Source organism: Electrophorus electricus, chromosome 14 (genome assembly GCF_013358815.1).
Source record: "Electrophorus electricus isolate fEleEle1 chromosome 14, fEleEle1.pri, whole genome shotgun sequence".
Lineage (NCBI taxonomy): Eukaryota > Metazoa > Chordata > Actinopteri > Gymnotiformes > Gymnotidae > Electrophorus > Electrophorus electricus.
Window position 1 is genome coordinate 18,575,022 of NC_049548.1, and position 12,040 is coordinate 18,587,061.

Sequence of the window (12,040 nt, forward strand, 5' to 3'; positions counted from 1 at the left end):
ATTCTATATCCCTGTTGGTCATATGGGGGCATGTGTTATTCTATATCCCTGTTGGTCATATGGGGGCATGTGTTATTCTATATCCCTGTTGGTCATATGGGGGCATGTGTTATTCTATACCCCTGTTGGTCATATGGGGGCATGTGTGAAGCTATATCCTGTTCGGTCATATGGTGGCATGTGTGAAACTAAATCCCTGTTCTTCCAGCCCTTATATATGCCAGCATATTTGGGCATGTCTCCACAATTGTACTGCAATTTTATTCCGGAATCATGCACTACACCACCACTACTACTACTACTACTACACACAGCTGCTTCACGTTACAGCACCTTCCACCAGATAACCACAGGCTTGAAGCAGTTGGAGGAGTATTTCCAACATGCCTGGTTCTACACTAACATAATCAATATGAATGCAGTAAAGGACGAACACACAAATACACATAAATGACAAACCTGATTGATAGCAACATAAGTGCTACGTCAGAGGACTGTAAAGGAAATGGATCCTGTGATATGTATTGCTAGATAGATACAGAGATGATCTTGAGGCAGTAAAATAACTGATTTCATACATAGCAGTCAAGATGTATTTCTGGTGACCTGCTGACTGTCAACAGCTGTGAAAACAACATATTGCAGGTAATGTTTTTCTGAGTACCTGCAGGCTCATAACAGTCTGCATTGAAACCGCAACCTGTTTCAATATTGCAAGGCCTTCCATCGGGTCAGCAAAGCCTGCCTGAGAGCACTCACCATGCACTTCAGAACCTTCAACCCCCCACCGGGCGACACCCTCTGGTATCACGGCAACATGCTCACTACCCTGTGCTTCATCTCCTGTTGCTCCATCCAGGTATACCTACAAGTTGTCTTATTGGGTGAGCACAACATCATTGGCACTCGATGGTTGATCTTTGTTCACTATCATTGTTCAGTTAAAATGCAAAAATGGTAAAAGAGGGAACAAGGGTATGGAACCTTGAGCTGAATTTGAAATGGCTGTTTAAAAGGACAGTGAAGCAAAGCAGCTTTACAAATATCCGAGTCCAAGCCCCCAGTGAACAAGCCAAGGGTGAAAACTCCCTAGAGCATTAGGAAGAAACCTTGAGAGGAACCAAGACTCAAAGAGGGGGCCCATCCTCCTCTGGCTGACAACAGACACCACAAGGGCTATTTAACATTATAATAGGCTGGAACCTGCAGGATAAAGCTTGAAATAATTGATTATGCTGTTGTTAATCAGTATATGTAACTGGGGTACACTGTATCAACCTGTTGATAAGGCCAAAGGTTCCAGTTCTTGACCAGTAATAACACAGACTTGTCAGTCTGATGCAAGTCGTAAATCCTACATGCTTTCTATGCAGAGAAAAACTAAATTTTTGGTGAGCCCATAAACCTCTATGCAACACTGCAATGGTGATGTGAGGACACTCACTTACTGTGACCTTCACAACCTCTTGTGGGTGCTAGACATGTACCCTGCTTTCACTGAAACCTGGAGGAACCTAGAGATCACCTTCAACCTCAGGTAAGAAATCACACCCACACTCAAATGCTACATGCTTGAGACACAAGATATGAGCATTCTGAAAGGTGCCACATACTACCCTATCTACATTCTTATCTTCATTCAAATACAAACACCTCCAGTGCAATCAGGTAGATCCGGTTCTCCACATAATGCACAATGCAGACTCTGACTGTGGTTACCATGCCAGTCAGCTCAGACACTGCAGAAACTTGCTGGACAGACGCAACAGGCCAAGTGAGCAGACAATGAGTCACATGATGACAGTAAAGCTTCATGATAAAAAAGGATTCACAGTTAAGTATCCTTGCCATCAGATGCAGCCAGGAACTAAGACATCCATACTTGTTTGTGTATGAGGGAATAAAATGGGATGGATCAGGATGACTCCTGTACAGATCAGCTGGGTACAGGTCTGGGTTTCTACCCATGTGGTCCTCATGCCCACTGGATAGACCTGTGCAGCTGTGGATTCCCCATATCTCAGTCAACTGAGGATCTTAACAAACCAGTGGTCACCCACAGCCAAATCTACACTCTCAAAGAACACCCCCAGGACTCCCCCATGTGTTGTACAGCTCATACCACCAAACAGTACTTCCAGGATGAGCGTGGATCTTAGCAGAGGACACCCGGGTAGGCCTACAGTTCATGTGAGCTTTCCAAACCCTTACAATAAGTAAAACACTAAACCAAGCAGTGCATGAGAAATCTAGGACTAGATGTAGGAAATAATAGTGGCAGTTCATGGACTTAATGGAGGCTTAAGCGTTTAAAAAGCATTAGTGGACACAGATGTCAACAATCAAGCTTGTCCCTGGATTACCCCCCTTGCCAAAACCTCCTGTCCATGTTCCTCAATTATTTTCCAAATCATCAATGAGCTCTTGCTGTAGGATCCTATTGACCTAGACTGTACTAGATCGCTGGTCCTTTGCACTGCCCACAGTGTTTGCAGAAACCATGCCAGTCAGCTTGCATACTGGAGTTACTATAGTGCCAGCTGAGCAGGTAAAAATAATACGAAAGTGCAGTCCATAAGTAATTGAACAGCGACTATTTTTGTGGTTTGGTCCCTGTACTTTAGTAAACCTGGTAGTCTATGCTGAGCTGGCTGAAGGACTAACTAAACAGTTTCCAGGTGACTCATCAGACGAATCCATTGATTCCCTATTACACACAATCAGCAAAGCCAGAGAGCCTAATTCCTTTAGCACAGAGGTTCTCAATCTAGCCCAGGGAGCTGGAACAGAATAAAAACCTTTAAAATACCTGGTTGGGGATTCCTCAAGGACTGGATTAATAAACTCTAGTTGACTTGTAATTGGAAGGGTGCTGGTTCAAGCCCCACCACTGCCAAGTTGCCACTGCTGGGCCCCTGAGCAAGACCCTTAACCCTCATGTTGTGCTCACTCATAATTGTAAGTCACTTTGGATAAAAGTGTCATGTAAAGGTCTGGTTGGAGACCAATAATGAAGACGAGGTTGGCTTAAGGCATTTCCCACTGGACTCTTATTGCTTTTTATCTCTTAGGCTGGAGATGACGATAACTGCAGATATCAACATGATCCTTCAGATCCTCCATAGGCAGATTACCCCAGAGCCCGCTGTATACAGTTCAGTATCACCTGGCAACCACTCCACAGACCTGCCCCTCCTACATGGGTCCGGTGAAGCAGCACTGCTTCAAACTGCTTTCCTGATTCCTCACCTCTAGCCGAAGAACAAAACCACCACGATACAGGTAAGAGGCTTCAGCCTTTCTATGTAACTTCTTCCATGTAATCTTCATTTTTAAATGCACTATGCACGATTTGAAATGCATGATGCCATCAGATATGTATGTGCTGTGAGATCCTGTGGGACTCTACAGCTCGTCATTCATTTGTTTATCTTGACTTTGATCCTTTTAGCTTTGCAGAGTGAAGCGCAGCCATATTCAAAGATCATGCCAAAGGCCCCGGACCCCCTGCTCAGCAGCATTCAGGCAAGGCTGGCACTGAAAGACGGCTTGAGGGGTGTTGCCTTAGAGACCAAGCAGGATGTGACCCTTGTTGTGATGACTGTGATATATCTCTGCCATTTCCTCTCATGGCCAGGCAACTTGAATGCCTCCTCAGGATGGGCAGAAATCCACAAACATGTCTGACCCAATCTTATGCATCAACTAACAACCATGGAAAAACACAAGATTCATGTCATGGAACATAACTGACTTCACACATCAGGGTACCATGGAACCTCATTTACCAGAGTTCTATAGGTTCTCCTACATCCTGTCAAGCCCAAAGTCTCATTGAACAAAGTCCATACTGTCAGGACAATTAACTTTGACTGCACCCCAGTCCAAGACAAAACAGGTACCCCTGGCTCCATAAACTTCAACATGTAAAGACAAAAAGAGACAACTAAAGAGCCTTTGTGGTACGTCTTCAGTAAATACATGTAAAAGCAAAAACAAAACAGTGAAACATATAGTAGATATTATAGTCATTATATCTGCTTTTTGAAAGCTGAATTGTAAACGCCCACACGACACCACCAGTAACCTAAAGCTCGAGAGAAAAGAGACAAACTTGGGGCAAAAACAGCGACTCGTTGCCTGCTAGCATGAACCTACAGTAAAGCTTCCATTGGCATCAAGCAGACTATACAGTCATAGCACAGTCAAGCACAGCTTGCACTAAATATTTATTTGCTAGAAATACTGAATTGCAATGAGTGACAAATAATAGACATATTATTAACCCTTTTAGTGCCATATTATGATAAAAATTTTAAAAAATGCCATGCATTTTGTAGTCTATAAACAATCAGCCCTGAATCAGTTGTATAAAACAGACTGCCACCCCACCTTAAGCTACATTTTAGGGGTAGTGACAAAAATTTGCATTGTGTAACACCATGTATAATCGTTAATGCCTTGACATCCCCATTGTGGGTGGGGCTTCCCACAAACACTGCTCAATGATCACATCCTCGTTGGAGGAGAGGACAAGAGAGACCCTCCCTTTTCTGTTGTTATGGGAAATCAGCCAACCAACACTCTGATATAGAAACACAAAAGAAACATGGAACACATGCTCTACCTTCAGTATCCTGATGTATTTGCAGGTCCAGGGAAATAAATAAATTTTTAAATGAACAAATTTACAAAAAGTACCAAATGATAGCGGACTTAAAATAGCAAAACATTTACTGTAATATTATGGATGGAAGCCATAGCAACTACAATGAGTTTTAAAATACTGTATTCCTAGAGTGAAAGTGTGTGAACACTGCTCATCTTCTGTACTTATTTTAGTTAAGATATGAAATTGATGGGAAAAAACATGACATCATAAAACTCACAAATCACATCAAGTATGTTACCTGTGTTTGAATAATGAAAACAGCATTACAGAACAGTAGGACTATTTAGATCTCTGCTAAACCAAATCCGACCAGCACAACATGTACCACTTCTTATAGGGCAGAGAAGTCATGGCTATCTCTGGTAATGAACATTGCATACAAGAATCACCTAAAAAACATGTATGGATTAGTTAGGGAAAAACAGCAATGAATTTGATGTGTGAAGTGTGTGGAAATGGAAGTGCTTTAGTGTGGCTGTAATCTACTGAAATGTAACTTTTGTAAGCACAGGCACTTTGCAAGCATGTTCATCAGAGAACAGTGTCTGAAACATGGAAGGGTCGAGCTTGTGCCTGCGGCCCTTTTACATAGTAACGAGAAACCTGTATCTACAGCTCAGCTATAAAGGTAATATAACACCATCACACACAAAAACTATACATCAAATAAGAAAAGAGCAATAAACCATACAGAATATAAGCCATACAGAATATAGTTCAACATGCCAAAGAGCTTGGTCTGTAACTGCATGCTTTAACCTGCTTTAACTCCAGACCCCCCTCTGCCTGTATGTCACATTTAAACCAAGAGTGCAGGAGTACGGTGAAGCAGGAGCTGAGACGAACTTCAGCTGGGCTCTGATATGAAGGCTGGGGGTTGCACCCTATTTGGAAAGTGCAGTAAATGTCTTTAAACCTGGTCCTTTGCTTAGACTTGGCTCTGAGTAAAACCAGGCTGGCCCTCAGCGTTTAGTGCGAGGAACCTGGAGGAATACAAGGAAAGTCAGCACTCCCGAGTGTGCAACTTTCACTGCAATATAAGCACTACAGGAGGATTACACGGCAGCTGCCTTTCATTACAAACAGTATACAATTTTGTGGATTTGACTATTTACATGGCCAGAGACAGAAGATGGAAACACAAATCAAGTGCTCGTCTAAAGAGAATCAACCTACATTTATCAATAGTTAAGCCCATTCCATGTGGTTCATATACACGAAGTAGGCAGTTATCTCTGAGATAAAACAGTACAACCATAAGCATGTTTACTTCAAGTAAAACGTAATAAAAATAAATACAAAAAAAGAGAGCGTTGGAGATAAGAGTCCACCAGCTGTGCTGTCGTACAGGATGGTGCGTTTGTCTGGGTACAGCCTGCACCTGGGTGTAGCTCTCCACAGCTTACAGCCTTTAACACGGTGCGGAGACGGGGAGGTGAGAACCACCAGCACCCAGCTGGGACACGACAGAGGAAGGAGGTGGCGTTGGAGTAAGTACAAACGGCTGCCGTGAGACTTCCCGGGCCCGGCCCGGTTCCAATGGGCCCCGCTATCACACCCGCAGAATCTCCAGGCAGTTGTTGTAGCAGATGGAAATCCAATCAGGCTGAGTGGAGGCCCACTGCACGTTGTTGATCTCGCCCTCAGCCGTGTAGGCCAGGATGGGGTCCTCAATGGCCCGAGGCATCTGCTGGATGTCCCAGATCAGTGCCTGGTGGTCATCCGCTAACGGACAGAGGGACACCCATCATGGCGAGATATAAACGGGTTCATTTAAAATGTATATCAGTATCCACAGAGGAATAAAAATTAATTTACTTTAAATGCTTATGATGCATGTGCGTCCCAGACACCTGCTGTGTGTGTGTGTGTACACATTAGTCACCTGCTGTGCATATGTGGCAGGAAGAGTGTGGAGCCCATGCAATTCCATTCACACATGCACGGTGATTACTCAGCCGAGCCACTGGAGTGCATGGCACACGCACATCTAGGATCACCACCTGGGAGAAAGAGTGAATGAAAGAACATTCAAAACAAAAAAGGTTACCACTATATAAGGTAAAGTAAACCTTTACCTTAAAGTGTGTGTATGCGTGTTTGGGTGGGTCTAGGCGAGTATGTGTGTGTTTGTGTGTGCATGTGTGTGTATGCGTGTCAGTGTTTGTGTGTGCGTGCGCGGCTCTCCCACACCTCCATGCCGTCCATGGCCATGGTGGCGAGGTAGTTGGGGTCCTGTTTGTTCCAACAGAGACGGAGCAGTGGGAGATGCTGGGGGTCCTCATAGATGATGGTGCTGTGTTCCAGGTGACGGAGGTCGAACATGCGCACTGAACCGTCTGCTCCGACAGACGCAAACATGTCCCGGCCACCCCCCGCACGGCTGAATGCGATGTCATATACCTGCAATGGCCAAAGCCCAACATTACACGCAACAAAACCGATGGCTTTCTACTTTTTATTAACCGTGTTAACGAACACCAGCAAAGAGGTGCCATTTATATTTGGGTTGTTTCATGTGGACTGAGATGCATTTGTCTGCGCAGTGTAAATGCATTTGGATAAAATCTCATTCGGATTCAGTCCAGATACAAGAAAAAAAAAAAGTGTAAACACGGTCAAAGATCACTGTTAGGCATTATGCTTTTGGGTTAATATTTGACCATTTACATCATTTTTTGTGAATGGCTTGCCTCTTTATCGTGAGCAATAAGCTGAGTTTTGACATGGCCTGACACTAGGTTGACTCTACCCAGGACCTGTCCTGTCTCCAGACCCCAGATGGTGCAGGTGGTGTCGATGCTTGAGGTACCTACAGATCCAGGACACAATCAGGCTGTAAAGAGTGATGTTTTATAATGGGAGGGTTGGACACCGCATCAATCTTAAATTGTGAACACCCATCAAAAGCTGAGCTGCCAGTCAAAAGTTTGGACTTACCTACTGTGTTCCTCTTTACTACATTCTACCTCATATAAAACAAAACAACACATATATGATTATGCTGTGTTAAACTGATTTTTTATTCTTTAGACAAGCCATACTCCACTATCTATATTTGTTTTAAAACTAATTTAAGCAGAAGCCATTAGTTCAAATGCCTTTAAGACTATACAAACACAAATTCAGTCAGGTGTATCCAAACTTTTGAATGGCGCTGTATGCCTGCCCTTCAGGGTGGACATGAGAAGGCGCGTTCTCTGACCCAACAGGTTGGGGTCGACCTCATTCCAGTCAAAGGATGTGAGTGGGGCACAAAAGTCTGAGTTTTTGTTGTTGTTCAGCAGGCACTCCAGTCTGGTGTCTGTATCGCCCACCTGGTTCAGAAACGGAGCAAGTAGCAAAACAAACAAAACAAGAAAAACTCCACACATAACATCGTGCAAACAATCAGCATGTTTTCATCCCTGTCTGGCCCTCGTACCCTCCAGATGCGCAGGTAATCGCCACTGGTGGCCAAGAGGTCAGGGTAAACTCCTTTAGTGTCTGGGATCCACATGATCTTGGTTGTGGGGTATGGGTGGTCAAAGGTATTCCTACACACAAACTCAGAGCTTTCCTCTTCCAGACCCACCATCTGCACCTGTTCAAGTGAGGGATGAGAATTATTAAAAGAACGAGAATTATTATTATTATTAATAATCTACTAAAACGCACAATAACCCATGATACCGCATAGCATAGCATACCATACCATACTCGTACCTCAAATGACTTACACACCAAGTAGACTGAGTCGGTTAAGAACATCTCAATCTGTTTTAAAACAGGTTTACCTTATTGTTGTATTCCTCCACAAAACTTCCAAGCGCCAACCGAAAGCGCTTATCAGGTCGGACACTCCAGTTCATCGCATATACCGTCCATGGCGCCTCGTATTTGTAGATTTCTTTTCGCTTGCCGTGGGACATTATTTAATGTCTGAAGCTCAGCTAAACTAGAAATAAATTGCAAACAGTAAACTGAACTGCAAAAAACCCCCACCAGCGATAGCTAAGTAGCAATCTAAAGGACAAAACCAGGATAAACATTAGCGTTAGGTGAATGTTATTTGGACATACACTTAACGATATGTTAACGCGTTAACTAAAAAACTATCGCTATTTGTTGCATCCAAAATCTAAACACAGCATGAAATTACAAGACCATTAACCCAGATTAAGGTACACTGGTTATTCGGGCAAAATAAAAACACAACTGCTACGCTAGCTAGCTTGCCAGCTGCTAGTTAAACAGTTTGGTGTTCTCTTCGTGGCTGGCTGACTACCTAATGACTTTATCATGAATTATTAAAAGAACATACAGTAATAACTCAGACTATTGTTGCTTACCTTGAATTTAAATAACTGCTTTCCTTTTTTCAGAACTCGAAGCTGCATCGATGTTTCCCCGGAAGGTAAATCCAATGGCCGCCAAATGTGTACTATCACGACAGTCGACAAGTGTTTTCGACAATTGCGTAAACCAAAGACATTCTAGTTATAACAAGATGACCCATTTTAGCACCATTGTATTCAAGATTATGAACTGGACACTACTCATGACAAGTATAAAAATGTCATTCAAATGTTCTCTAAAAATAGAAACCAGAAATAAATGAGATTGACTGAAATATATACCCGGTTATTACAAGTTTGTTCGTTATTCATACATAACTGGCAATTTTTTTTAATGCACTGGAAACGTAACATTTTACTTCTAAAATCGTTTTTTTAATGACTAGAAAATAACACAACATACCACATAATGAATACGTACCATGTATTACTTTAAGACACACCTAGCCAGTTACAAATATTGTTTACAAAATTAGACAAGGCCTATTACAAACATTGTTTACAAATTTTTACATACTGGAGACCATTCTAAAAACATTTTAACCTCCAGTTGTTACAAACTGTTCTGACTGAAGATTTAAGGCAGAGGGGTACAAAACACAGTGGCTTTCTTTTTGAACCACAAGAATTTATCACCTCCCAGCAGAAGGAACCTACATCACCTCACACTAAGATTACTCAAGGAGCCCTAAATTAATGTACAAATAAAAAAGCCCCTTGAAATTAAAAAAAAAAAAGAAAAAAAAAGATACAGGTACTTCTTAAAATTATGACTATGAGAAATCAGTTTTACAACTCCTTCAGTGTGCTTTGTCTTTAGTTCCTCTACAGTGGTAATCAATTCACCTCATGGTCTATTATTAATTCTACAGTTTCACCATGTCATCTTATGCCACTGTAAATGGGCCATAGAACAAAGCCCAGACACTGTATAGCATTAACACCACATAACACTACAACATATGCTTCTTGACTCTTCAGGATGATGAACCTGGATTTTAGATTATCTACATCAGCTTCTAACTATCACTGCACCAAGATAATATGTGGGGAAAAGCATATTATCTTGCATTTATGAGCAAGAATGTTCAAGATTGTCCAAGTAGAGAGACAAAATATAATTTGAATATCATGCTCTACATTCAAGATGGGTGAGTGTAAACATGACATCTTGAGATTACTGCTAACTTTTGTGAATTTGTCACAAGTTTAAACCAAAAGAACATGTTTAGCACTGATGGCTATACATAAAGAGCAGGCAGAAATTCAACAACCACCCCTGCCTGATCCCAACCCCTTACTGTGGGACACAAACCAGTCATTGTTTTTATCTAATGTCAGTTGCACTTAACATGCAACAGAGTTCCACTGGCTTTTTCCAGTGACTCAGTTCATGAATACCAGTCAGTTCTTCACCTTAATCATCTGCAGCTTGAGTCAGTGTGATAACAACACATTCATTTAAATAAATGAATATTCAACAACCCCCCCCTAACCACCCCCCCGCCAAAAAAAAAAAAAATCCCACCTCACCCCAAAGAATTATCTGGTGTCCTTAATCTCACCCCTATTTATACAAAAAGGTATAAACAAGCAAACAAAAGCGCAATAGAATTTGTGAATCACGTGAAAAGACGAGGGCTGACACACTAACCAGAGGACGAAGAGAGCGGCCATTTTAACAGGAGTCATATGTCATAATTTGGAACAATGCCGTCACTGTTTCTCGCCCAGGGGTCACTGCAATCCGTACATGGAAATGAGATGGCATTCCCATGGTCAGATCATTGAGCATGCAGCCGTGTTTGATGTGGGGTCGTCCTTGTCCATGTGCACGACTGACAAAGAGGTCAGGCTGGAAAGGCAGGATCTGAAGGGAGGAGTGGAAGAAAGACACGCCCACGACATGGGACATCTGATCGCCAAGCCCACAGCAGGGGGAAATCACATCTGAAGTTAATACTTCCCAGTGTTTTAGTGCCAAGTCTGCTTTGTGCCTGTGTTCTAGTATAGTTTTGTTTTGTTTAAATACTCCAATATTACAAAATATCCCCTCTGCATACTAACTATGTTTCAAAGATTCGGAAAAAAACAAACAAACAAACAAACAAACAAAAAAAACTTATACAGACTCAGTAGTGATGAATAAAAAAAAATAAAACACACCAGACTTGGTGTCGTGCTACACACTGCACCATACTGACTGCAGCAAACACAAATATCTGCTGAAGCATCTTCAGAGTGTCTGTCTCCTACAGCAAGTACGCTTCTCTCACACATCTGCACGACAGGTCTGCAGCTCCGTCTGACGCCTGCACACAGCCAGTGCTAGCCATCAGACTGTGCTCAGCGCTGGTGTGATGTCCACAGGAATGGTGAGACTCACGTTAGGTCCTTGAAGATGACTCCATTTTGCGTGAAAAATCCAGTTCCTATGGATTTAAGCACAGCCCTACCCTGAAGACAATTAAGCTGCGATGTGAAAAAAAATGAAACGATCAAAAATCCAAAATAATTTGAGAAAGAAAGAGTCTAGTAGTTATTTTCAGACATATCCAGTGTTGTTGTTTTTACATTCTTTGTGTTTCATTCTTGAGGCCTCAAAACACCCATTGGCTCGTACCACATTCATCTTAAGCATCAACTTGGCTTGTACCAGTTTACTCATACACAGTGTCCATCACAAATGTTTTAGGAGTTCAAGCATCTTTTTGCCAAAACTGACTGACAGTAATCCATCCATGCAACTTTAAATGGAGCGTGGACATCTCAACAGTGCACACACATGATGCTACATTGAATATTGTGGTGGTTTGGTACTAAGTTGGGAGACACAGTTTCCTGTAGGCTGTATCACCCAAGTGTCTTTAAACATTAAAGCACCAAAAGCTTTTTATTCACTCACTCACTCACTCACTCACTCATTTAAAAAGTACTCACTCATACCACAATTTCCTGCCATACAAACACGCTTACAGAGCGCGCTCGCTCGCTCTCTCTCTCTCTCTCTCTCTCTCTCTCTCTCTCTCTC

General features: G+C 42.4%; 1 protein-coding gene across 3 annotated transcripts; it reads right to left on the bottom strand.

The window, feature by feature from the left end:
• Nucleotides 1-4,622: 4,622 nt before the first annotated feature.
• On the bottom strand, nucleotides 4,623-9,110 carry LOC113576867 (DDB1- and CUL4-associated factor 7-like). Of its 3 annotated transcripts, none has more exons than XM_027009207.2 (8): nucleotides 9,004-9,110; nucleotides 8,449-8,609; nucleotides 8,097-8,255; nucleotides 7,878-7,989; nucleotides 7,366-7,484; nucleotides 6,866-7,075; nucleotides 6,558-6,675; nucleotides 4,623-6,397 (listed from the first exon to the last, which is right to left on the bottom strand). In XM_027009207.2, exons 2-8 carry the CDS (start codon nucleotides 8,581-8,583, stop codon nucleotides 6,225-6,227), a joined length of 1,026 nt encoding a protein of 341 aa, XP_026865008.1. In that variant the 5' UTR covers nucleotides 8,584-8,609; nucleotides 9,004-9,110; the 3' UTR covers nucleotides 4,623-6,224. The 3 variants fall into 3 exon arrangements, with proteins under 3 accessions (XP_026865008.1, XP_035389327.1, XP_035389326.1); XM_035533434.1 differs by having other exon boundaries at nucleotides 8,449-8,604; nucleotides 9,004-9,107; XM_035533433.1 differs by having other exon boundaries at nucleotides 8,449-8,677; nucleotides 9,004-9,107.
• Nucleotides 9,111-12,040: the final 2,930 nt, after the last annotated feature.

Bases quoted from the DNA above. Each gene is read 5' to 3' on its own strand.
- LOC113576867 (XM_027009207.2), bottom strand. From the start codon at position 8,583: ATGTCCCACGGCAAGCGAAAAGAAATCTACAAATACGAGGCGCCATGG. The intron at 7,990-8,096 runs GTACGAGGGCCA...TTTCTGAACCAG, and splicing joins ATTACCTGCGCATCTGGAGG to GTGGGCGATACAGACACCAG. The intron at 7,076-7,365 runs GCAAGCCATTCA...TGGCCATTGCAG, and splicing joins TTATTGCTCACGATAAAGAG to GTATATGACATCGCATTCAG.